Consider the following 25321-nt stretch of genomic DNA (forward strand, 5'->3'; position numbering starts at 1 on the left):
GTCTATGATTGCAGAATTTAATGCATTACATTTAATCCTTTATTTAACCAGGAGACTTTTCTTCCAGGAGACCTGGGGTCTTATTTATAAAGCGTGCACAAAGGTTGTGACCTATAAAAAAACAAACTTGACGAAGAATGGGCTTGCAGGGTGGGATCTGAGGATGATTCATGCATGCACACTTGCATGTGATCTGAGATTCAGAAAGGGAACATTGCTTTGTTTTATAAGTCTTAATATTTTTTTGTCATATGCCATTTTTGGCTTTGGTGTGTACACTGAAAAAAAATTATTCTGTGCCTTAGTAAATTTATCTTAAAAAAAGATTAAAATCTATTAAAAAAATTAAAAAATACAAATAACACAAAACATTTAAGTAATTTTAAATTAACAAATTATTGTGTAAATTTCATTTAATTTTATCCACCCAAATTTGTAAGAAGGAAATTAACTTAATAATTTTGTGTTGAAACTACTTAAGTAAATATAACTAACTAGGCAGTGGACTTGTACTTCCCAGCATGCTTTGCATGGGACTGCATTTGGAGAGTAAATTCTACTCAAAATAGTTCAGCTACAATTACGTATATAATTAATCGGAAATTACTTATAAAATGTAAGTACACTCAACTTAAAAAAAATATATCTGGAGAATTTATTGTGTCCATTTTCTTGCCATAATAAAATTAAGTAAATTCAACATAACATTTTTTTTCAGTAAGGATCCTACGTGCAGTTTTATAAATGAGACCCCTGGTCAAGATACTGTACATGGTACAACATTATATTAATGCACAGGAGCATCTGCATTATTATAAGTGTATCGTGGTAGTTGTGCATTTATACACTTATTGCCTGCTTTTGTACATCATTCATCCAATCACAATTCAGAGTTAGAACTGTCCATTTTAAAAGTATACTGTATAGCCTTTAGGTATGCAAATTTTCTGTAAAGTTTTGGAAACCTTCAATGGTAAATTATCCCAAAATCTAAAATAGAAAACTCCATGATACACACAGGCTTGGCAGACATGCATGCAAACTAATACAAAAAAAAACATTTTTGAAAAAGTTACCGAGTACATAAAAGTTTTGAAAATAAGTATTGTTTACATCGAGTATATAATTATTTTAAAGCAGGTGTGTTTGGCTCCAGTGATTTTACCTCATAGGATTTAATTGGGTCGGAGAAGATATTATGTCCTGGAAAATGCACAGTGACGTCTGTATTCATAAGATTGAAAACCTGCACAAGGCTTTCTCTGGCTGGAGGAGGCTCCACGACAGTTTTCTGTAGCAGAACATGAAGTGTCACTTTATTCACAAGCTCTAAATTGCAGCACTCAAGAGTTTCTTTACATGTAATTTGATGCATTTTTAGAAATGTACGTACAATGACGTTGATTTCTACAATAGTTGCAGCAACGAAAGCAAGTGCACCAAGAATCATGCCAGTGGCCATCTTTTTCAGAGGACTGAGAGGAAATAAGAAAACCTTTTATTAGATTCATTGTTTTGTTGCTTATTAGGAAACAATATGCTGTAAAAAATAACCCACACTGAAAAAAAATGCAGCATGAAGTTACAGATCAACCTTCTAGTTTAAGTTTGGACTTAAAAAGTTGACATAAAAATAAATGAATAAAAAAATATATAAATATATGTTGATTGGACAAAAACACAGTATAACAGAAACCTCAGATTTCCATTGAATAATTCCATCAATCGATTCATGTAGTGTATTTATGCAGCACTTACGTGAGTTTGATGCGACAGAGGCCTATCAGTGGATATACGCCCATGTCGAAGATTGGAATAAACACCAGGATAAGCAAAGCATTCAGCATCTAAACAGTAAGAAACACACACCTACTATATGACATTATAATACCAATCATGCAGAAATTGCTTATAAACTGATAAAAGTACATTTTATTGCTTAGATTTTATGATAATGTCTTTATGACACATCATAAACTGGCTAGTGGTGGGGAAAAAACTTTTATTAGGTAAAACCCTTTAGGTTTACTTCAAGTTACTCCCAATGATTTTTGAATATAATATTCATTGTAATTATTTATTGCTAAGGTGTTTTTGTTTAACAGTTGTAAATTTGCATGTTTTTATTTGTACATAATATTTTGTATCAATAAATATATACTTTTGTATTAAAAAAACACGCTTTTATCCAAAGTGACTTAAAGTGCATTCAAGGTAAATTTTTTATCATGCGTTTTCCCTGAGGATTGAAACCAGGGTCAGATTTGCAAATGGCACTTAACGTATTTTCCAGACAATCCTGGAATTTATAGTCAGGTGCGACTTACACATCAAAATAATTTCATATGAACCAAGAGAAACCATTACTGTCTACAGCCGTGAGAGTCCGCTCTATGCTGCTCCTGTATTTATGTAATTCAGTGGATTCAGTGATGCGGAATGACTTCGGGACCTTTTCGAACTTGATTTGGCTCGTCGTGTTAATTTAGCATATCAGCCTCCCAGGTATGTTTTGTATGCTATTGTGTATCATGTAAATAACTTTTCGTGTTACTTCAACATGTTTGGACACCTATTCAGCCTGCTGTTCTGTGCTATTGTTTAGTTAAATAAAGGTGACATAGAATGATTGAACAGGGTATTTATCCTTGTTCTGTGATGTGACGTGTAGACAAAAAATGTTTCCTAAAGAAAGCTTCCTAAAAACCTCTCTCAGATAGCTCTATTAGGGTGGGGGATTTTAATCAAGTGGTTTTGCACCTATTTGGCTCCCCCTACTGGCTTAACTTGCAATCTCATTACTGATTGGCTGACTTTGCTGCCACTCAAAAAATGTAGCCAATTATTTTAAAGTGGAGGGGCAGTTAGATGCCTGTGATGTCATAAGCATCAGTTTTTCAGATTGGGCCGTTTTCTGGCTGACATTTCTAAAAGAGGAATTTCTATGAGACTGAGATGTTTAGCATGTTTAGCACTTTTTGTATGTTTGTGAATGTGGGTAGACTACCATTATTCAACAAAGACAAGGTAAAAATGGTTTTTTATTCTCTTTAAATAAATTGTCTTTCCAGATTAAATGTCTGATCTTCAGCTTGGATTTTGTGAAATCATTTTCTAAATAAGCGCGACGTATAGTCCAGTGCGACTTATATATGTTTTTTCCTCTTCAAAACGCATTTTTGACTGATGCGACTTGTACTTCGGAGCGACTTATAGTCCGGAAAATACGGTAGTTAAAAATTACAGTCTTTGAAAACCCAGACTATAATATTTCTATGTAAGTATTGTTTGCGTATTGTTGTTATCTGTAAGTCTGTGCACGTCACTGCAAGTATGGTGGATTTCCTACACATTGGTGGATTATGTAGACATTTTGCTTTATATATAATGTGGTTCTATGGTTCTGTTATTTGGGAATGTTCTTGTTGTATGGCTAGAAGAAATTATGCCATACCCTAGGTTTGTGTGAAATGTCGCCACTGATCGAACCCACGATCTTTGCACTTGCTCAACCAGTTAAACCACAGGAAAACAGTGTTCCTGATGGGACATTTTAATGTAGTATGCATGCATGTCTACTCGTCTGTCTGTTTGTTTTACTCACCTGCATTTGATCAGGCTTTAGTATGAATCCTCCACCCTGTGAAACACAAACTAGGATCATTCTTCTGATTGTTATACAATAATGGAAATTATGACCCTGTCTATGAAATCCGGGCTAAAGTCTTACCATCGAATTATGGGTTTAGGAGCATCAAAGTTTGATATCAATCATTGATTTTAATCTTTGACATGATCTTACTCAGTCAAAAGATCAGCAGGGTCAACATTCAGTTATCATTTACACTTACAAATGAGAACCAGGGCGTCAACAAGTATTTGATTTTATGAAGTTCTTTTGATTATGGTTGTGGTTTTCTGTGTAACACTAAATGAGACACTATTTTTAAATTATGTTTTCTATTTTAAATGAGGGAACCATGTATGTGTTATGGATGTGAGAAAAAAGGACACAAGTTTGGGAGACAACATACTTTGTAGTAATTCTGTGAATTACAATGCTCAAACCAGAAGTAATCATATTCAACAAATGGAGAAGCGGTAGCTTCTCAAAGAACAAATAAAATTTATATTAATTAGTGCTGGGCAAAGATTAATCGCATACAAAATAAAAGTTATTTTTAACATAATATACAAGTGTGTGCTGTGTGTAATTATTATGTATATATATTCATGTATGTATTTAAGAAACATGTGTATATAAATTTATTTATATTTTTATATATTCTATATTATATATAAATTTATATATTTTTATATAAAACATTTCTGAAATGTATATATGTATGTGTGTGTTTAAATATACATAGTAATTACATACAGCACACACACTTATATTATACAAAGATAACTTTTATTTTGTATGTGATTAATCGCGATAAATCTTTGCCCATCACTAATAACTTTTTTGTATGTGCATTTATGAGGAAGAAAAAGAGTTCTGGATGTGACAATTCAAAAATGTCATCTTACCCAACTATAAAAAATAATTTAACTAAAGCTTTAAAAACTTTGCATGGTATTTAAACCACCAAATATTGCCATCTGAGTTACCAGTATGGTTAAAAACTTCACTTTTCATAATAATGTTGACGATGGCATGGAATTGCCCACAAATCTTTTTTCTGCTATCATTTGATCTTTAAAAACAAACGGTTGTCTATTGTGAATACTGCAATCATAAAATCATTTAGTCACATCAAGGACTTCTTTATCGTGTTATCTTATCACTTTAATTATATGTTTCTGATTGTCTTTTTAATCATTCTGATAGTTATATAAGAGTTATTAGATAATATTTTAAAATGTCTTTTATGATCCTAGCAACTGGCAAAACATACTTGCAATCACATCTTTAAAAAAATATGGTTCTTATTGCAATGGGAAAGAACTTACAAAATCCATGTTCATCCGAGTGGCTTGGAGAGTCCAGCGTGAACCCTGGCACAAAACAAATTAAGTTGTGTTTAATAAGAATGGTAAAAAAAAGTTTAAATAAATAATCATCATCACTAATTACTTAGTCTGGTGGCACAGTGATTTGAAATTGAGCATCAATCTGTTACAACTAAAAAGTGAATGAAAAATTACATTTGTTCTCATTGTTTAAGCAACTTTTGCATTTAGAATAGAATATGCTTTGATCTGAAGCGACTTATACAATATTCTTAACATCACTAACCGAATGACAGATTTGTTTAGGTACATTATCTATTTATATAAAACACTGGGAGAGTGGTTAAGTTAAAATAACAGTTTTAAGTTGATGTGTTCAAAAAATCCGAGGGCATTTACCTGTTGGTCAAAAAGAGCCCAAAACATGGGTAAAGGAATGTACAGGACCAGCACCCTAAACAGCATTTTAATTTCCTGAATGAGCCGCTTCTGTTAAAATAGCAAATCATACTGTAAAAAACAGACAAACAAATGGGAGATCTAGATATCATCAACAAGCCAAGGGCACAGATGTGGTTATGGGGGGGGGATGAATAATCAAGCATAGTATACATAGTGCAAATATTGTAATTGTTTGTTTTAACAGGGTTCCCACACCTTAGTTAACTTCAAATTCAATGACCTTTCAAGGACTTTCCAGGTCCAATACCCTCAAATTAAAGGACTAAATGTGGGGACACATTTCAAGTGTGAGCAAGGTTACATCGTGTTACCTTTTAAGATACATTGGTACAGTTCCCTTTCGAGGGAACTCGCGCTGCATCATTGCTGTAACACTTTGGGGACACCTCCAGGGGTAAGTGCGTCTGAATGTGTTTATCAAATTTAACCAATAGTGAGGCTTAACGACAAAGACAGGGTGACGCAAAAGCCAGGAAGAATTTCGCTATCTGAAATATTGCCAAATATGGCATTACAGGGACGCAGGAAGTATGGCAAGGGAGACGCAGCGTCTCGTTCCCTTCTCAGGGAACAACAGTTACATATGTAACCCGAGACATTTTCATTTGTCAAACACGACTATGCAAAAAAAAAAAAAAACATTTTGGTATGAATCAACATTCGCATACAGAAGATATAAGCATTAAAAGTAAACAGTTTGGCATGTGTGCTTAAAAGACTAGAAATTTTATGATATTATCCTACACTACACAGGGAATAATATGGATCCCCCCCCCAAAAATTTCTTGCATAAAATAGATTCAACCACTTTCAATGACCTGTATCTATGTATGTATATTTTCAAAAACTTCCCAGGGCCTTGAATTATTTCCCAGAGATTCACAAACTATCAAGGATTTCAAGGCTCCGTGGGAACCCTGTTTTAATTATTGGGGTACCTCCTCCCCCCAAGAAACTATGCCCCTGTTCAAGCGCTCGTACCGGGTACTTCTCCTCTGCCCAATCCAGCCAGTGTTTGCGTTCTGGGCTGTCCTTAGACCTCCTCCATCGGTTGCTTATAGCAAACTGGTGAAATAGACATAAAAGAAGACACCTTTTAGATATTTAAGCTTCTGTTAAATGTCTTGTCATGTTCCAAATCTTTCAGTAACACAATAAGGGCCAGATTTACTAAACGGTGCAAGTCTAAAAAAACGCAGATGGGAGTGGTAATATCTGCGGGTTATTTACTAAAAAAGCGCAAATTAAATAACACAGGCGCAACAGCTGATTTCAATAATCAAACATCACAGCAGAAAATTTGCGGTGTGTAATCCCAGCTAACAAAGCCATAGTACACTGAAAAGAACTGGAGGACAAAAAAAATTAAAGTTTACAAGAAGTTTTGAAAAGTGTGGTATTGTGTTACTTCTCTTAGTGACTCCTATTTTATTTACTTTAGCAAATAAAAATAACATTGCTTTGCAAACAATATTTTTTATTAATATGTTCCATGTTAAAACAATCCCGGGCTTAACTTGCAATCTCATTACTGATTGGCTGACTTTGGTGCCCTTTAAAAAAATGTAGCCAGTTATTTTAAAGTGGAGGGGCAGTGAGAGGCCTGTGATGTCATAAGCATCAGTTTTTCAGATTGGGCCGTTTTCTGGCTGACATTTCTAAAAGAGGAATTTCTATGAGACTGAGATGTTTAGCATGTTTAGCACTTTTTGTTTGTTTGTGAAAGCGGGTAGACTACCATTATTCAACAAAGACAAGGTAAAAATAGTTTTTCATTCTCTGTCCCCTTTAAGCATAAATGAATTTAAGACATGCATTTTTCAGCGTTTAATAATGCCGCAAATACCAGTCATAACACCCGTGCAAATATTAGCAAATTGCGTTGCGTGAATCATTTTAAATAATCTCCTCCCAAAAATGTTGCGTCTGAAAGGTAAACTCTTAGAAATGCATAAGGTCAGTCACAACAATAACTAGATCACACCTTTTCAGCGCTAATTATCCACTGCGCATCTCCTGACAGTCGTGCCAAAATGATGTTAGTAAATCTGGCCATAAGAAAACGAACGAGAGGATACTGACCCCAATACAATTGCAAACACGCAAAAGGACGTTTCCTTCAGGCGGACTCTTCTTATACAGCCCATTTCCAGCAATAAACACCACTGATGAACAGATGAGAGTTAAAAGTAAACAATGATTTGCATGTTTATAAAAGTAATCAGTAGATTTATGGGTATGGACCCAATTTTCTAGTAATTATAATCAAATATAGGTTCATATAAACACCTAATATTTCTGCAGTATGAGTATTTGAGGAGCTCAGATGCAAATCCGCTAAACGCTAAAGTTACCTCTGCAAAAACTAGATGATTATATTAACTGAATGCTCTCTTGGCACGTTTGATACATTGATCCAAAACTTTCACTTTAAATATGCCTAATTCCGGCCTTAGGCCATTAAGAAACACAGCTTGGTTGGCAGAATCCATTAAGAGTCTAAATGCTCATACACAAGTAAATGTCAGACACACTTTAAGGGTTTTGTATCTGAGTTCTTAAATTCTACATTTTCAAAATCATTTACAGTAGTTGGTAGATTTGTTTCCCGGGAAACAAATATCCTCACCTAGTGCAATAATCATTAAAATGGCAGGGACTCCAAAGGCCAGGGCATAGCAGTCTCCTCCAAAACATTGTACGTCACCTGTGGAATTTTAATGCGATGTATATGTTTATCACTTTATGATTGTCATATACTTCTTGTAATGGTTGTTTTGTAGGCAAAGGTTATCTTGGGACCTCTTAATATTGGTGTGATGATGGTTGACAGGACACTTCCAGCATTGATGGACATGTAAAAGATTGAGAAGAATTTTCTCCTCTCGTCTAACTGAAAAAAAAAAAGGTGAAATTGCAATGGCTAAAAGATTCAAAGATACACGCATTTAATTTTTTTTACATTTATACATATGGAAGGCACTTTTATCCAAAGCAACTTACAGTGCATTGGTATACATTTTGTTTGTCAGTATGTGTTCCCTGGGTTTGAACCTATGACCTCTACCACTGAGCATTACGAGAACACATGTCGGTTTGTTTTTTTGAGGATATTAACACTTTCTATTGAACATTCATGCCAACTACTCGATAAACTAGCAGACATATGGATTTAATTTTGCAGCCTATTGTTGTCTTATCTTCTATGGATGACGTATAAAGTTTTTACAATGCAATAATAAAGTCTCTTTGCCTTAGTACCTCCTACAAGAGACTTAAGGGGGTCGCACACAGGATGCGCAGCTCAGCGCCGCACCGTTCTAAAAAAGCCGAACACATTGTTTTCTATGAGTATACGCCTGTCCGCGGCACCCATCTACGACTCAGGAAGTTGCTCAAATCCCTGTTGCGCCACTCACATAGTTTAACATTAAATTACATCATATTTGTCCCAAATCATTAACGATTAACATTGGCTGCTAATGTATATTTTGCATTTTGAAGTAGACACTATCTGACTAAGCTCGGGCTATTTAATGTGCACTTCCGGTGTACGATATCTCTGACTTGTCCTAGACGCGACGTGGCACAACGCTTCTTGTCCGGTGTGCGACCCCTTTAGAAATACACAAACAACAAGTGATGCATTCACCAGGTTGTAATGAAAAGCAAATTCCATTTTAAAAGGGCAATTACCTGCTTTAATAGGAAATATGTGATCCTGTCTGTGAAAACAAGGCTAAAATCTTTCAATCAAATCCTGAAAAAACTAGCATCAAGTTTGATTTCGACCATTCGTTTCATTATGATTTCATTATTTGACGATGTCAAGGTTAGATTTGTACAAAATGTTCTTTACATTGTGTATGATGATTTTATGTAAAAAAAACAGTAAATCTAAAAACAGTTTGTTTTTACAGTTTTAGTTTGGTTCTCATAGGTAGGGTCACATATTAACTCTTTCCCCGCCTGTGTTAAAAAAGTTGCCAGTCAGCGGAAGCATTTTTTTATGATTTTTATAAAAGTTTAATGCCTTCCAGAAAATTTTCTTCTTTAAATATTGGTAGATTTCTTCAAAAATACCATAATAACACAGATAATTGCATTTTTGTAAAAGACTTTTGTTAGAGATCAGATTCAGAACGATGAGTTTTTACTGTTTTTGGTTCAGTGATTTCAGATCGATAAGGACTTACTGATCAAAAGCCATAGTACATGAAATAGCAGTGAATAGTATCGGCTGTGCGATTCAGAATAGTTATCGGCCACAAGCTGTCCAAGTTGCATATGTCCATCGTTTTTCAGACAAACACATTTTCGGATATTTTATAAAATGTTTTAGATCTTTCAGTTGATTAAATGTAAAGTTACGGGGTCCACAACCTTCAAGTCCAAAAAAAGTCCGTCCATCCTTCACAAAATAAATCCAAACGGCTCCAGGATGATAAACAAAGGTCTTCTGAGGGTAATCTCAATCTCATATTTAAAACTTTATTAAAGTAAATAAATACCTTCCGGTAGCGCCACCATCTTAGACTCCTCTGTATTCAGGAGAGAGTATTAGCGTAGTGTACGCACTTTTCTTAGTGACGTATGACAAATTCGTAGGGCGACCGGAAGGTAGTTATTTACGCGCGGATTACCCTCAGAAGACCTTTGTTTATCATCCTGGACCGGTTGGATTTATTTTGTGAAGGATGGACGCACTTTTTTTGGACTTGAAGGTCATGGACCCTGTAACATTACATTTAATCAACTGAAAGATCTAAAACATTTTCTAAAATATCCGAAAATGTTTTTGTCTGAAAAACGATGGACATATGCAACTCGGACAGCTTGGGGGTGAGTAAATCATGGGTTTAATATCCTTTTTGGCCGAACTATCCCTTTAAGATGTATTTTCTTGACAAGCAAAATGACCTAGGAAATTAAGTCTACTTTTAACACAAAAAATATATAAACTTTAAGTAAATTAGTGCTTAAAACAAGCCAAAAAGCTGCCAATGGAATAAGAAAAATGTTCTTAAAACAAGATTACTTTTTTCATAAACACTAAATTCAAGACAAGCTCAAATTCGCTTACATTTTATGCATTTTTTAAAAACTAGACTTATTTTCATTTTGCTCATCAAGAAAATACATCTTAATTTAAGAATTTTTAGATATTTTTACTGAAAACAAAACAAAAATACGAATTAAGAAAGTAATTTTTTGCAGTGCATGACTTACATGTTCCTCATCAAACTGGTCACCACCAAAAGCTGCGACACATGGCTTAATTCCTCCTGTTCCAAACGCTATAAGGATCAGGCCAACCATTGACAGAACTCTGCAAGGAAACAAAACCCTTTTTTATCCCGTCCGACTTGACATACTGATGAACATTGCATTTGTCGCTCTCAAGCACAATGCCCATAAAGCTACACTGCACATTCACTTTCACAGTACCGTCCTTTATGTTGTTTAAAATCAAACAAGCTTACATATGAACAGTGCTGTTTCCCACATCAGGAATGGCACCCACAGACTTCACCACATGACCAATCACATAAACTATAGACAGGTAGATGATGGTTCTGTAAACGGAGACATGCATAGATTAGGAAATGAATTATCTGCAATAGTCATTTTACTTTAGTTCATCTACCACAAACTCTACCACGGAAACCACAACAAACTTACCTGAACTTTCCTAACCAGGAGTCTGCTATCAAAGCACCAAGAAGTGGGGTAAAGTAACACAAGCTTGAAAAAGCATGGTACACCGCTGTGGAAAGATTCTTGTCCCAGTCCAGATAGTTGATGAAGTAAAGTGTGAGCACCGCTTTGTAAATAAACGCATGACAAATCATAAAACATTAATACAATTATAGATTACACAGCTTTTCATATGCAGGAAAAGAAAATGATTTACACTTTCCAGGTGAATTCCTAATGGCAATTTTTACAACTTTAAAGGTGCATTATGTAACTTTTAGAAGGACCCCTTGACAGAAATGCAATATAATATACATAACTATATTATCAGTGGTGTAAAAAGGCCTAATAAAATAAACTGTGTTGTCTGTATTACTTTATGAGACATTTTTATCTTCATACACTGTGGGTCCCCTTACATGGAAGTCCCCGCCATCTTCCTACAGCAACCATAAACAGACAAACTGCTCTATAGAGCACATTTTGTCACTACACTGTTTAAGACAATGACATGTTTGTACTGTGGTGGCTACCGTAGCTTCTCTATGCGTTTCGAAAGTTGCAATTCACAATCTGACCTCTAGATGCCGCTACAAAATCTACACAGTGGACCTTTAAAGACCATTAACAAAAAATAAAGAAAGAGTAACCTTTTCATGACTGCACTTTTTCAGATATATTATGAGACTTAACTCCCTCCAGAGACCACGTGTCAATTTGACTGGCATTCGTCCTTTATTTTCCTTTGAACCTCTTCTATAATTGTAAATATATTTTAACCTATATTTGCGATTTGGCATCATAAAATATTGAAAATGATATTTAAAACAGTACTGTACATTATGCAATATTCCCCTGATATTGAGTTTTTCCAAAACACTACCATGAAACATTAAAAAGGTTTTAATATGATGCTTTTGCTAGCTTTTAAAAGGGTTTCATGTGGTTACCTTTCATGCCATAGTAAGAGAATCTCTCGCAGAACTCATTGACCACAATGAAGGCAATGCTAACTGGGTAGTTTGTTCCACATAATTTCTATGGATAAACAAAAAAGTATTTTATATATGATGACAAAAATGCATTTCATATTTTTGAGTAAATAAAACATTCATGTTCATTGATAATTATTCCAAAACATATTATTCATATATCAGCATCCATCTTGTGTTGCTGCTACAGTGTTTTTTTTATTATTTAAGATTAAGCCATTTTTATATATAAAATAATTTACTATAGTGAAAAAAACTCACTGGCGAGACATGTTTTTTCAGATGGGTCTCCTCATCAACATTTTTTTCTAGAGCAAAAACAAATTGAAGAACAGAATTAGGAAATGTACAACAACATCTATTATTATTCACTGTGATGTATATTATTCATACATATGACATTTTTAAGACATTGCAATTTCAATAGCCCTTATCAATGACACATTTTGTGTAAGTGATGCATTAGGAAAAGAAGCTGATATAAACCCCATAGATAAAACAAACACTATCATAACGGTTCTTCCTGGGTTCTCAGGAATAGGAAAAAACAGTATTGCATTTTGACTAGAAAAGCTATAAACATCTCTTGCACATTCGAATTGGAATTAAGAAATAACTGATTGTAGTGCATTAACTATTTTCTTTATTTAGCAATGCCCAAAATTACACGAATGTGCATTTTAGCAGTGCAAAAAAATGCTGCAAACCGTACGTACAGTAAGGCGTGTGTAAATTGTAACACTTTGAAAAGTTAAAAGTCCTCAGTGACGCCAAAAACAACTTACTGGTCTTCTCGCACAGAGGAAGGCAAACGTGCACGCATTACAGACAAATGTCAATCATCGAAATGTATTACAGAAAAGTTCGGCTTTGAAAAGAACCATCGTACCGTTGATTTTTCCCATGTCTTCAATCAATCCTGAAGTGTATTTTGGACACTCGACATGTAATGGATTCCTGAAGCCGTATCCAAGTCCGTCCCTCCAGTGTGAAAAATTTCCTCCTAACGGTGTTGTTATAGCAGTTTGTTTAACCCTCTTAAGTTAATGTTTTACACCTTGACAAAAAGGAGGTAACTGCCAGACGACTGGATCGATGTGCCACATTTACACCCAGCACAGAGACTACACGAGATTATTTGGCTAACTTTTCGTACGAAAACGGAGAATTAAGAGGGGAATATTACAACTCCGTCTTTTTTCATGCTTGGCATGTCGGGTACGTTTTACAATGAAGTGGTGGTCTGCGAAATTTGCTTGCAATATTACTACTTTTCGAGTTTATGGAAGTTTTTAAACGCACGAGGGGTGACGGCGTGATGGTGCTGCTGGACAGCGGCGCAGGCGCAATGGTGCCCTCTGCTGTTTGTGCTCGAGCAATGCTAGTCATGATGCAAAACGAGACAATTACTTACTTTAAAAAAATAAATAAAAATATTATAGAATCTGATAAAATCACTTTTACATGTTTACTCGTTCAAATTAAATGTTTTACATCCCAAATATACTGTGCACGAAACCTAAACTGATGTTGATAAAAAATGACCTCTGATTGGGCAACGCATTCGTGGAACAAGAGCACAAACAACTAAAATTTTCTGTTATTGTTAGCAGCCACATGAAAAAGACTGTTGTATACGGTTATAACCAAATAATCCTTAAAATATACCAAACAATGACCTTCGCATCCAAAAAACCCATCTAAATGCAAACACAGTCATACTGGACAGTGTAAAACTTCATAAACCATACCCATAGGGAAAAAATACATTTATCTGGCCAGAAATAAATAAGTAAATACATATATTTCCAGATTCAAAAATATTTTCAGTTGAGCATTACTTTCTACAAAATGTATTTAACATATATTTAAATAAAAAAAGATTAAAAAAAGAAGATTTAAGGAAAAGGGAAAGGTTTTTCTTCCATTGCCAAGTGAATATTACCTTTGGTTGAAATATTTTAAATCTTAAAAATATATATTTAAAAAATTTATTTCAAAATATACAAAAAATATGCCTATATAAATATATTTATATATACATGTTCCAAAATATATTTCAGCAAACATACTTTTTGGCATTTTTTTGTATATTTTGAAACACATTTAAAAATATATTTTTTTGCCTTATATTACTGAAACAATAGTTTAAATCTGTGAACTATTCCTTCCCTTAAATAAAGGTTTTATTATAAAGATGTAGTAGCATAACCATATTTTTGTGACGTATTGATTACCATTTGTAAAACTGTACTGTAGCGAAACAATGGCTAATTTGTGGGAACCATAGTTTCTATAGTATGTTTTATTATTTTTTCTTTTTTATTCTTATTTTTTATTTATATGTTTTGTAGTAAAATCATGGTTGGTTTTTGTATGCTTTTAAAAGTTCCTCCTCCAAACCAGTTTGCTGTCATTTTCCAACTAAATAATGAATTTATTTAAAAACATTTATTTATATACATTAAATTTAGTTGTCAAATATGTGTGGGAATTCTGTACTCAAGTACGTGGATAGAGATATAAAGCTGGTTGTCAGGTGGTATTTCTTCAGTTTTACCCCTAGAGGGCATCCTTTGATTTTGTATTTGACTAATCTCTCTGTGTAGCTTTCATCCTTATAATGCATTCGAATTTAACATTTCTATACCACAGCTGTTTTATATCAACAGTTGGTACATAGGGTAACATTCAACAAAACTTTCAGTAAAGGGACAAATACATTCATCACAAAATGTCAAAACAAAATCAACAACAATTTAGATAAAACTGGCAAATGGCCCAACAACCCTGAATATATAAAATATATTGAAGTACATTTTAATATTATTGATTATAGTACATTGTTGTATACTCTAGTACAGGGGTCTCCAACCTTTTTGTGAGCAAGGGCTACCACGATGGATAAAACAATATGGAAGGCTACTTTTTTGATTTAGTCTACTATAAACTTTTTTTTACTTTGTTGATTTTAATTTTATTTTACTTGTTGATATGTTTTATCATTGTTTAAATGCATTTATAAATCTTTTAAAAACAGTTTTAATTATTGTCAACAAAAACTATTGTCAAAATACCAAGAACATAATTCTGTTAAATAAAATGTAGGCATTTGCATAAAAGCAACAGACACACAGTATTGCCAATAATAATCTTGGTCAAAATTGCCCTTTTAATTACCATAAACTACCAGGGACAATTTTTTACCTCTGATCTAAGCATTCCTCAGATTTAAAAAAATCTTTAAGGAAAACTTCTGTTGGATCATGCTTAAAGAAAGATCCTCATTTCTTCTGACCCTGTGCTTATTTTTCAAAGCTCTTCCCCTCTTTACTGGCTCTACACAAGAGAAGCATTTGCCCCCCGGAGATCCTGTTCAAACACCACAACTTAAGAAAGTGAAAGAAAACCCGATAAATGCTTTCCAAGATCCCAGCACACTAATGAACATACTTTCCCTTGTCAGACTGTGGACTAGGTCCAGGATTAATAGTGAAGAAGAGTTGGCCGTGGAACTGATGGATATCAGATGGACTAGGTTAATAGCCATCTGGATCTCTGAGTTTGATTTAATAATGAACAGATCATAAATTAAATCATCTTCAAAGCTCAATGGTACACTTAAAAATAATGCATTGTATGTAAAAGTAATACATATTAAGATGTTGATAATTTTAAGTCACTGATTTGACTGGAGTTTTTTTATCATACAAGTGTTTTCACTATGACAGCTATTTATTTTAAACTGAAGGACTTTTTTGAAGCAGCTGTTGCAAACAAACAAATCAACACATTCAAACCCAAAACTAACAGAGTATGTAAAATGATTACATAATAATAACAAGTTTGTCTAGGCCAGAGGTTTTCAACCTTTTTATTTCAAGGCCCCCCTATTGTTCCCAACCAGTGGCGGCTGGTGACTTCTTTTTTCGAGGGCACTTGATGCGAAGTTCATTAAAACATGTATGTAGCCCGTCACGTGTGTGGTTCGTATCTTCAAAATATGTGTTCTGCGCGTCGAGTGATCCTATGTGCATCACGTGTCTTGTCAAAATAAGTGCCTGCTGCAGACGCGTCTAAAGGGTTTATGATAATAATATTAATATAATATAATAATATTTTGTAAACGTGAGCATCTCTTTTATCATAAACCCTTTAGACGCTTCTGCAGCAGGCACTTATTTTGACAAAACATGTGATGCACATGGTTCATATGACGCAACAAACACATATTTTGAAAACACAAGCAACACACGACAGTCCGAACACTTATTTTGAATTTTTGCCCCTCGGATGAGCAGTCACGAGCAGCCACTGTCCACAACAATTAATATTTGAAGGCCGCCACTCATAATTTCTACTAAATAAAATATACTTAACCTTGGCATAACTAGACAGATTTGTATTTGTTACAAAAATAGTATTTTATATACTAACTGTAACTTGATTTTTAGTCATTTTGTAGTTGCTTATTTTAATGCTTGTTTCTTCGTATTCATATTTTTTAATAATGTCAAGTCATCTTGATGCCCCCTAGTGGGCCTCGGCCCCTGGTTGGGGAAAACTGGTTTACTGTTTGTGAACTATTGTAGGCTTATAGCATGTTGGAAAACAGAAGTTGTTTTGTTCCTTTCTATCTTGCTTGTTTCTAAACTGCTTCCTGTTTCCAATCTCAAGGGATTTGCTGAATACATGATACCTGTGAGATGCAAGTTGACCTTTACTCATAGTAAATGCGATGATGAACTACTGTACACCTGCGATCACTGTGCTAGCATTTCTGTGTAAATCTGAGAAAAAATTTACCTCACACCATAAAAAAATAAAAATACACTATACAGTAACATAAAAAATGGCCACTGGGGGCAGCACCCCTTCAAAAAGTACACATTTGCACCACATTAGGAGCCTACCTCAGAGGTACTGGTACCAAAGAGGGCTTATTAGTCCCTCAAACTTACATATTGGTACCAAATGTATACATATATGTACATATCTTTTTTCTGACAGTGTATGAGACCAGGTGAATAAAATGATATAAATTAGTTGTGAGAAAGTGTCAGGCATAATTATTTTGACATTTGACGGGCGAATATTTTAAAATTCAGAGACTTTATCACGCCACATACATTAGAGCATGTGTCTCAGTCAAAGGATAAATGTGGAGGATTGCTTCATGTTTCATATATTCATCCTTTGTTATTTTTTCTTGTTTACTTATGACCACAAAGACAAATTGCAAGGATAAGAATAAATGTATTTTTGCTAAATAGCTTTAGCTTTCAGTAGCGGGTCTTATATTGACAACAGATCTCCCTTTCCTGGTGCTAAAAGTTACAGATCAAAGTGAGGACTCTTATTGTGCTTCTTATGGTCACAATGTCACCATTCATGCATGGATGTCTTTTAAAGTGAAAAGCCTCTCATAACCCAAAGCATGCCTGAGTAAGGAAAAGAGGATGCACCCTGACCTCGAATAAGATCTCTTTCATCTCAAACCCAGTGTTACTTGTAAGCATCCTTTGATCGAAAGTCTTTACTGACTCAAAGAAATGTACTGTCTGGGTGATATTTAATGTGATGACCTGCTTCAGTTCATAGGTCAAATCGTGACTTTTATACATTGAAGTAGCACTAAAGCCTTTTCTTGTTGGGATGTGACAGTTGTCATATAGACTTTTATAGCTTTTCTAGATGTAAGGATATATATTTCAGCTTGAAAGGAAAATACTGTTGAGTGAATCTTTAGTTGCTTTAAAACTCCATGTCCAGGTCCGTTGTAAGGGCAGACGGGGCCGAATGGCTCGAGTAGTTAATTTGGTGTATTGTCGATTAACTCTCGCTGGACCTTTAAACATCTTTAAGGTTTTGTTGAGCCTTCAACTTCTTTCACAGGTAACCTTTATGGGTTAAACATCTGATGCAAAGTCACAATTCATTGGTCAGTTTTTATACTGCTAAACAAACTTATTTCAGAATCTGGTGGTTTAGGATCTTCCCAGCAACACAGCACAAATCACAAGTGATGCCTTATCAGCTGCTTGTCGACTCCACTTTCATGCTATCCTCTTGTTCTTTAGACTTTTGAGATTTACCCTGGAGCTATTTTTCCTCCATCATTTCTCTAAGAGAATAAAGAATTACAAGGCAAGAGAAATATGTGGATGTGGATCAAATGAATCCTCAACAAAATTTGCTGTAAGACTGGAAGAGAATCATTTGCTCCCTTTACGCATCAGCCGATCCCCTGATACTCCCCTTCAAGCTCTTTCACGCAGTCCCTGCAGAAATTCTCATAGTGCAAATTCCTTCATTGTTAACCACAAGCAAGCTAACTTTAGAAAGCACTTAGTATGCGTTATGTGTGTTTTGATTATTTTCAAGCTCGACTGTACCAGCAAGCAATTCTGCGTTTGAAAGATGTCTAATAGCCATCCAGACGTCTGCCTTAGCCCAAAAAGAAATGAAATAAAATAAATAAATGAAACCGAAGACCTTGTTATCACTTTTGACTTTGATTACATTATGGAATATCATACATCTCTCAAGTTATTTTAGCAAAAACAACCAAAAATGTAACCAAAATTCAAGATTATTTTGTCTAAAAGTGGGTCTATAGTTAAAGGGACACTCCACTTTTTTTTGAAAATATACTAATTTTCCAGCTCCCCTAGAGTTAAACATTTGATTTTTACTGTTTTGGAATCCATTCAGCTGATCTCCGGGTCTGGCGTTAGCACTTTTAGCATAGCTTAGCATAATCCATTGAATCTGATTAGACCATTAGCATCGCGCTCAAAAATAACGAAAGAGCTTCAATATTTTTCCTATTTAAAATGATATTACGCAGCAGCCTAAAATAGTCCCCTTAGTATCTTTCAGGGGACTATTTTCATGCAGTGCGTAATATCATTCCGCCTCCTGCAGCCATGTTACAGCAGCAAAGTCACAACTTTTACTTTTCTGTCCGTCTTAGTACACAATGAAACCACAGAAGAGTCAAGTTTTAAATAGAAAAAATATCAAAACTCTTTGGTTATTTTGTAGCGCAATGCTAATGGTCTAATCAGATTCAATGGATTGTGCTAAGCTATGCCAAAAGTGGTACCGCCAGACCCAGAGATCAGCTGAATACATTCCAAAACGTTAAAATTAAAATGAGCATATTTTCAAAAAAGTGGAGTGTCCCTTTAACCTAAATGGTAAAATGACTCCTACTGCTTGCTGGGTATGGTCTTAAATGAATTACATGAACTTATAAAGCTTATGACTACAAAAAGGTGTCGCAAAATTTGGGTTGAAGATAGCAATGTGTTCTTTTAATTTATTACACAAGTTATTGGAATGCTCGGTTCTGATTGGCCAGTTGCAACATTCGCAGTTTGTAATTCCCAGATAATTAATGCTCAAAACACACGGTAACCTGGATGCTGCAAATCATTTTGACAGGTACAGTTTAATATTACACAAAAATTAAATATAAATGTTTTTTATTAACATGTACATTGTAAAAGAAATGCAGCATTTTTGTCAAATCAACGTATATTTTATGTTACTTTTACTTAAAAAAATAAATTTAAACAATTTCAACTTGTTCTTATACACTCACCTAAAGGATTATTAGAAACACCTGTTAAATTCTCATTAATGCAATGGTGTGGGGAATGTTTTCTTGGCACACTTTAGGTCCCTTAGTGCCAATTGGGCATCGTTTAAATGCCACAGCCTACCTGAGCATTGTTTCTGACCATGTCCATCCCTTTATGACCACCATGTACCCATCCTCTGATGGCTGCTTCCAGCAGAATAATGCACCATGTCACAAAGCTTGAATCATTTCAAATTGGTTTCTTGAACATGACAATGAGTTCACTGTACTAAAATGGCCCCCGCAGTCACCAGATCTCAAACCAATAGATCATATTTGGGATGTGGTGGAATGGGAGCATCATGCCCTGGATGTGCATCCCACAAATCTCCATCAACTGCAAGATGCTATCCTATCAATATGGGCCAACAAAAGAATGCTTTCAGCACCTTGTTGAATCAATGCCACATAAAATTAAGGCAGTTCTGAAGGCAAAAGGGGGTTGAACACAGTATTTGTCTGGTGTTCCTAATAATCTGTTAGGTGAGTGTAAGTTACATCAACTTATCATGGGTCAAAACTTAAAATAGTAGGTTGAATTGACTTGCGAAAACCAAGTTTTAACTTTTTTTTGCTGTGTATGACATTATATTTACAAATAATGAAATCAAATAGTGTGTCCGTGACATTTGAATGCCTCTTATCTTAAAACCGAAAATAAACGTGTTTTCCCTGCGTAAGGTCTGCATTTGTTAAAAATTAGCTAATGGAATATTTTAAATCAATATTTAATGTTTCTTTCCTTACATATGAGGTAAATAGCTGTGTAATAAGCAGGATGTTACACAGGCAGCTGGTTGTTATCAAAAAATAAGCCCCTTTAGTGTGATACAAGACCTCCTGATCACACTGTCATGGCTTATTTATAACAACCGGCTGCCTATACATTATACCTATTATTACCTGTGTTTTGATGCATGAGAGGAATAGAAGTGTGCTTTATACAAGAATTTACTGTTTCTGATCACACTTATGCATAATATTAGGGTGACCATATGTGCCATTCTCTTATGTTTTTAAATGAATGGCGTATGCGGTCAACAAATACGACTTCCAGAAGATGCGTCCTGGCCAGAATTTCTGGCGCGTCTTTCGGAAGTCGTATTTGTTGACCGCATACGCCATTCATTTAAAAACAAGACATACAATCGTAGTTTCATTCTTACCTTAAAAAAAATACTAACAAACCCTTGGCTATGTATATTGTGTTAGACTTGATGAGACTATTTCCAGTGCACTTATGTATTGCTGTTCTTGTGTTGCTATAATTGCTTTTATTGTTTACCTCACTTGTAAGTCGCTTTGGACAAAAGCGTCTGCTAAATGACAAAATGTAAATGTAAAATGTAACAGTGGCTTTTCTGTACTTATAATAAAAATCCTCTATAACGTATGCAGTCGTCAAATACGACTTCCGGAAGACGCAACTGAAATCCTGGCCAGGACACGTCTGGGAAGAATGGCACGTATGGTCACCCTACATAACATTATTATTTGGTTATAATAATAATAATAAAAATACCCTTTCAAAATGGTGCAATAGACACTTCTGTACATGAACCAACTGTTTACCAGCAAGAAACAACACAAACCGGTGTTAAAACAGAGAATGAAGATGTTGTATTAAAAATATACAAAAGCTATACATATAGTTTTGCAAACGGCATAAAATACCAAACCCTCCTTCCAACTCAAAAAATTCAGACCTTCAGAAAACTCTTATCTCTCTGTCCTTGGTGGGAATTTCTTGTAATGCTGCTAAATCAAAGGCAGAAGTCATTTTAGTATGCGCCTGTGGTTTATCAAAAGTCTGAGGGCGATGAACCTTTTAATTGGGTTGTGATGTCCGCTGAGAGCACGCAGTGTACTTGCATATTCCTTTAAAGATATCTTCTCAAAGGGATGTGAGGGTTGACAGGCCTCTTCAGAGTAAAGCTCACAGCAGACGTAAGGCCGTCCTTCATCATCACATGACATGGCCAGATACAACTACAGAGATCTGTAACTCCTGGACATTGGTTTGAGGCAATCTGATACTATAGAAGAAACTGGCCGCCACTTCTTGGATGGGGTAGAGATTATTTATTTTCCCACCTGGTTTCTCTTATTATCACTTCGAAGCAATAAGGAGAGCATTGAACAAAGCTTGAGCAGTTAATATGCATTACACATAAAAGATGAAAGATAAAGGCATAACTATAAACAAAACTGAGCAAAAATATCCATAACTCTATTAGTATAGCTATATAGCAGATAACATAGCACTATATGAGTTTTATGTAAGGGCACTTAGTGAATTTCAGTGCACTGTTGAGAAAAGGGAGATTTAGACTTGAATTAGCCTAATAACCATTACCCTGATGTACACTTCTTATATGTACTAACAAACAAACTTTCGCAAAACATATGGCTTTGTAATACAGTTCGGATCATTGTGAGGTCTTTTCCATGTACAGGTACAATCTAGTTGCATACAACAATGTATTTACAAATGCAAACCTTGATAACATTCACCTGAAATGCTGAAAAGTTTCACTGTTATGTATATCAGTGCTTTTGTTCATGAAACAAAACTGCATAAAAATCCCCCCTTTGAGTAATTAACATACTTATGCTTTGTAGCATTGTTCAATGACTTTACATTTTCAAAACAGTATATAAAAATCCACTCTAGATTTTTTAAATCTCAAGCCATCATGTTTAAGAATTTGCTTTCCTCGGCAAGAGCGGTTAACATCGAGCTCATGTCACCGATAGCCATGTTGCCAATACCTGCTGGTACTGAGGCTAAAGTAACAGAGTTACGAGGGGTGGTGAGTCGTGAGGAATTCTGTGAGAAACTCTGCAGAAGCCCGGGGCTTAATGTGCCAGACATTAGGCTCGAATGGTCACCGTCATCCAAAATGGCATCAAAGTCTATTGGAGGGTGCTCGATTGTTTGAGAGGAGTCTACTGTGCTGGTGACTTGGTTAACCCCAGGAGATGCCATTGTAGATGCTGAAGCAGGAGCTTGATTTGTGCATGGAGACATTGGAGAACTGTAATCCACATTGGTGTCCAACATGCGGATCTCACCTGAATAGTACATTGTGCCGCCATTACTATTGTTATGTTGATTTGCGTCACCATGACTCTTTGGGCTAGCTTCTGAAGTGTTAAATCCAGAGTTGATGTTGGACAGGGAGCAACCATTTTGCTGCACCATACCTGACCCCAAATGTTGTCTATTCAATGCTGATTTGGGCCCAGATGGAGGTCTGGGCTGCATCAGTCCTCGGCCTACATTTTGAGGGGCATAATGTAGCTGGTTGACATTATTTGCATGGGTAACGTTTGATCTGTAATTCTGCATTTCCTGGTTTTGGGCTCTCCCACTGGGCAGAGCCATACCATTGAATGTTAAGCGTTGACTGCCATTTCCAGATGATGAGTAAGTGAGGTCCTGCCTGTATCCCTGCTGTGGAGGGTTTATTTGCTCACCGAGATTGTGACAGGGATTGGCAATCGACTGCCTATACTGCTGGACAGAATTCATCCTCTGGGTGGTCCTTTGTGGATAACCTTGTTGTAGGCTCGCAAGATTCTGGCTCATTGGCACAATCTGTTGGTTGGTGCTGAAAGCTTGGTAGTGGCCAAAGTTCTGCTTCTGCTGTACCACCGTCAAGTTTCCTCTGAGTTGTTGCTGCTTTGGATGCCTCGTAGTTGTATCCACTGAACCAGAACTAACCTCATTCCATTGTACAGGCATGTTGTTCTTGTTCATTCCTTGTGGGTCTGCCATGTGCTCCGAACCAGAGCAAAGAGGTGTTATTTGCTCTCCATGGCTCGCATTGTTGCTTACCATGGCCATTCTCCGTTGCCCATAAAACTGCTGCTGTTGTTGGGAGGTCATATTACCATGGAAGTCTAGCGTATGACCACCATTCACAGAAATCCCAGTGTCCTGATTCAAGCCACCATTTTGAGATTTTAGATACTGTACCACATCATCTGGAAGCACCAAATCATCCTCTGGATGATCACCTCCATCTGTGGCCATATTCTCCATTAAAACATTCTCTGAAATACTGGGCGGCCTTTGGTTAAGAGAATGCCGGTGCAAGCTGCCATCAGACCAAGTGTTGTTTTGCAGGTTGAAAACTCGACGATCTGCCGCAGGCAGACGTGACAGGTTCATGTTGCTGATGCTGTTGAACCTCTGAACTCTTGGCAAGGAGAGCGGATCCAGAGAAGAACGACGAACGGGATCACTGGCTCGCCGTGGAATATTGGATGGAGCTTCGTGTGGCATCATGCCCGGAGCACCGTAGCTTGTGTCACTGCAGCGTCTGAAGTTAGTTGCAGCTGAGGTGTGGTGCAAATGCATCGAACTATCCTGTGAGTCATTGTACAATGCCATTCTGGTTCTAAGACTCATGCGATCCATGTTGGGTAGAGGTGTGGGTGGAGCACCTCCTGTGGCTGCAGCGTATTTTGCTTTAAGTCGGTAGTGCTGAGCGGGCGTAAGATTTAGTCCACCTGCACCACCACAATGACTGGCTTCGCTGGAACGGCGAGACAGATCTGTGGAGATAGGGTCGTATGAGTCTGCTGAGCTGATGTTGTTGTTGCGGGCTCCAAATTGCGAAGCTTCACTAGATCGCCGACTGGAGTAGCATGGGGATATCCCGGAGGACCTGCGGCTGAGATTGTACGCCGAGCTCATTGTGCTGGTAGAGCTGTCTCTACGCTCATTTAACTGATTTAGCACAGTCATCTCACACAAAGAGAAGTCTCCTGAACGCTGGGTTGGAGGACCATGCATTGGAATGACCATATTTGGAGAATCCATCAGTGAGTCTAAAGAACATTAAGAAATATGTTACTAAATAGAACTTGTTACATACAAAACTTATGAGCAATATTTTGCATTACTCACCGATAGATGATATCGGAGGCAGCTTGGTATTTCGGACTTGAGCCGTTGTATTCGCCCAGGGGCAGGAGTCCCTCACAACTTTTAGCTTTTCTTTCTTGATGTGCTCAAGGTGCAGAAGCCCTCCTCTGTTTTTACGCAGCTGGAGACCTACTCCTGCAGACGTAGCAGGAGATCCCGTAGAATCTACTACAGGTTGGTCATCTAAAGCACTAAGGTCCCCCAAACTGCCTCCACTGTACATGGCCATCTCTACTCCACTGTCATTGTTGGTGGCACTGCCAAGTGGCGACGGTTCACTGCTACATGATGACTGACCACCAGGGCTGGACTGATACATCTGTAGAAAAGCAGCAATGAGGCGAGACAGTCAATTCTCGAATATCTGTAATATTGTCAGAGCAAGGCCATGCCAAAGACTGAAGTTCATTTTGTGGTCTTCTTTTTTCAAAGTACAGCTTACTCATGGGAATGTTGATAATAGGAAAAACATTTTAGTCAGGCAACACTATCTCTTTGGATACCAGAAGCAGGACATGATGGTGACAAAGTGATGGTCTCTAATCGTAACGCCAGTTAACAACAATTCAATCAAGTGGTTGGACACAAAGCATTAAACATTTATATAAAGATGTTTGGATGGTGCAACAA

At 36.1% G+C, this 25321-nt stretch overlaps 2 protein-coding genes across 2 annotated transcripts in view; both read right to left on the minus strand.

Annotated features, from left to right (window-relative positions):
- Positions 1-13439, minus strand: part of slc15a2 (solute carrier family 15 member 2) — a 16145-nt gene extending 2706 nt beyond the window's left edge. Inside the window, exons 1-16 of the mRNA XM_065251982.2 lie at positions 12997-13439; positions 12369-12415; positions 12066-12153; positions 11101-11242; positions 10902-10994; positions 10648-10747; positions 8221-8311; positions 8048-8125; positions 7501-7583; positions 6400-6483; positions 5356-5445; positions 4957-5001; positions 3605-3640; positions 1759-1847; positions 1394-1475; positions 1166-1291 (exon numbers count right to left, since the gene is read on the minus strand). Coding sequence (XP_065108054.1) covers positions 1166-1291; positions 1394-1475; positions 1759-1847; positions 3605-3640; positions 4957-5001; positions 5356-5445; positions 6400-6483; positions 7501-7583; positions 8048-8125; positions 8221-8311; positions 10648-10747; positions 10902-10994; positions 11101-11242; positions 12066-12153; positions 12369-12415; positions 12997-13012 — 1290 coding nt within the window. The 5' untranslated portion in view covers positions 13013-13439. The remainder of the gene's footprint in view (positions 1-1165; positions 1292-1393; positions 1476-1758; positions 1848-3604; positions 3641-4956; positions 5002-5355; positions 5446-6399; positions 6484-7500; positions 7584-8047; positions 8126-8220; positions 8312-10647; positions 10748-10901; positions 10995-11100; positions 11243-12065; positions 12154-12368; positions 12416-12996) is intronic.
- Positions 13440-21358: 7919 nt separating this feature from the next.
- The window catches only part of gli2a (GLI family zinc finger 2a), an 89821-nt gene continuing 85858 nt past the window's right edge, over positions 21359-25321 (minus strand). The window contains exons 13-14 of the mRNA XM_065251981.2: positions 24674-25010; positions 21359-24594 (exon numbers count right to left, since the gene is read on the minus strand). Of these exons, the coding sequence (XP_065108053.1) occupies positions 22442-24594; positions 24674-25010 (2490 nt within the window). The 3' untranslated portion in view covers positions 21359-22441. The remainder of the gene's footprint in view (positions 24595-24673; positions 25011-25321) is intronic.

The sequence above is a fragment of the Paramisgurnus dabryanus genome, chromosome 15 (assembly GCF_030506205.2).
Source record: "Paramisgurnus dabryanus chromosome 15, PD_genome_1.1, whole genome shotgun sequence".
NCBI classification, from domain to species: Eukaryota; Metazoa; Chordata; class Actinopteri; order Cypriniformes; family Cobitidae; genus Paramisgurnus; species Paramisgurnus dabryanus.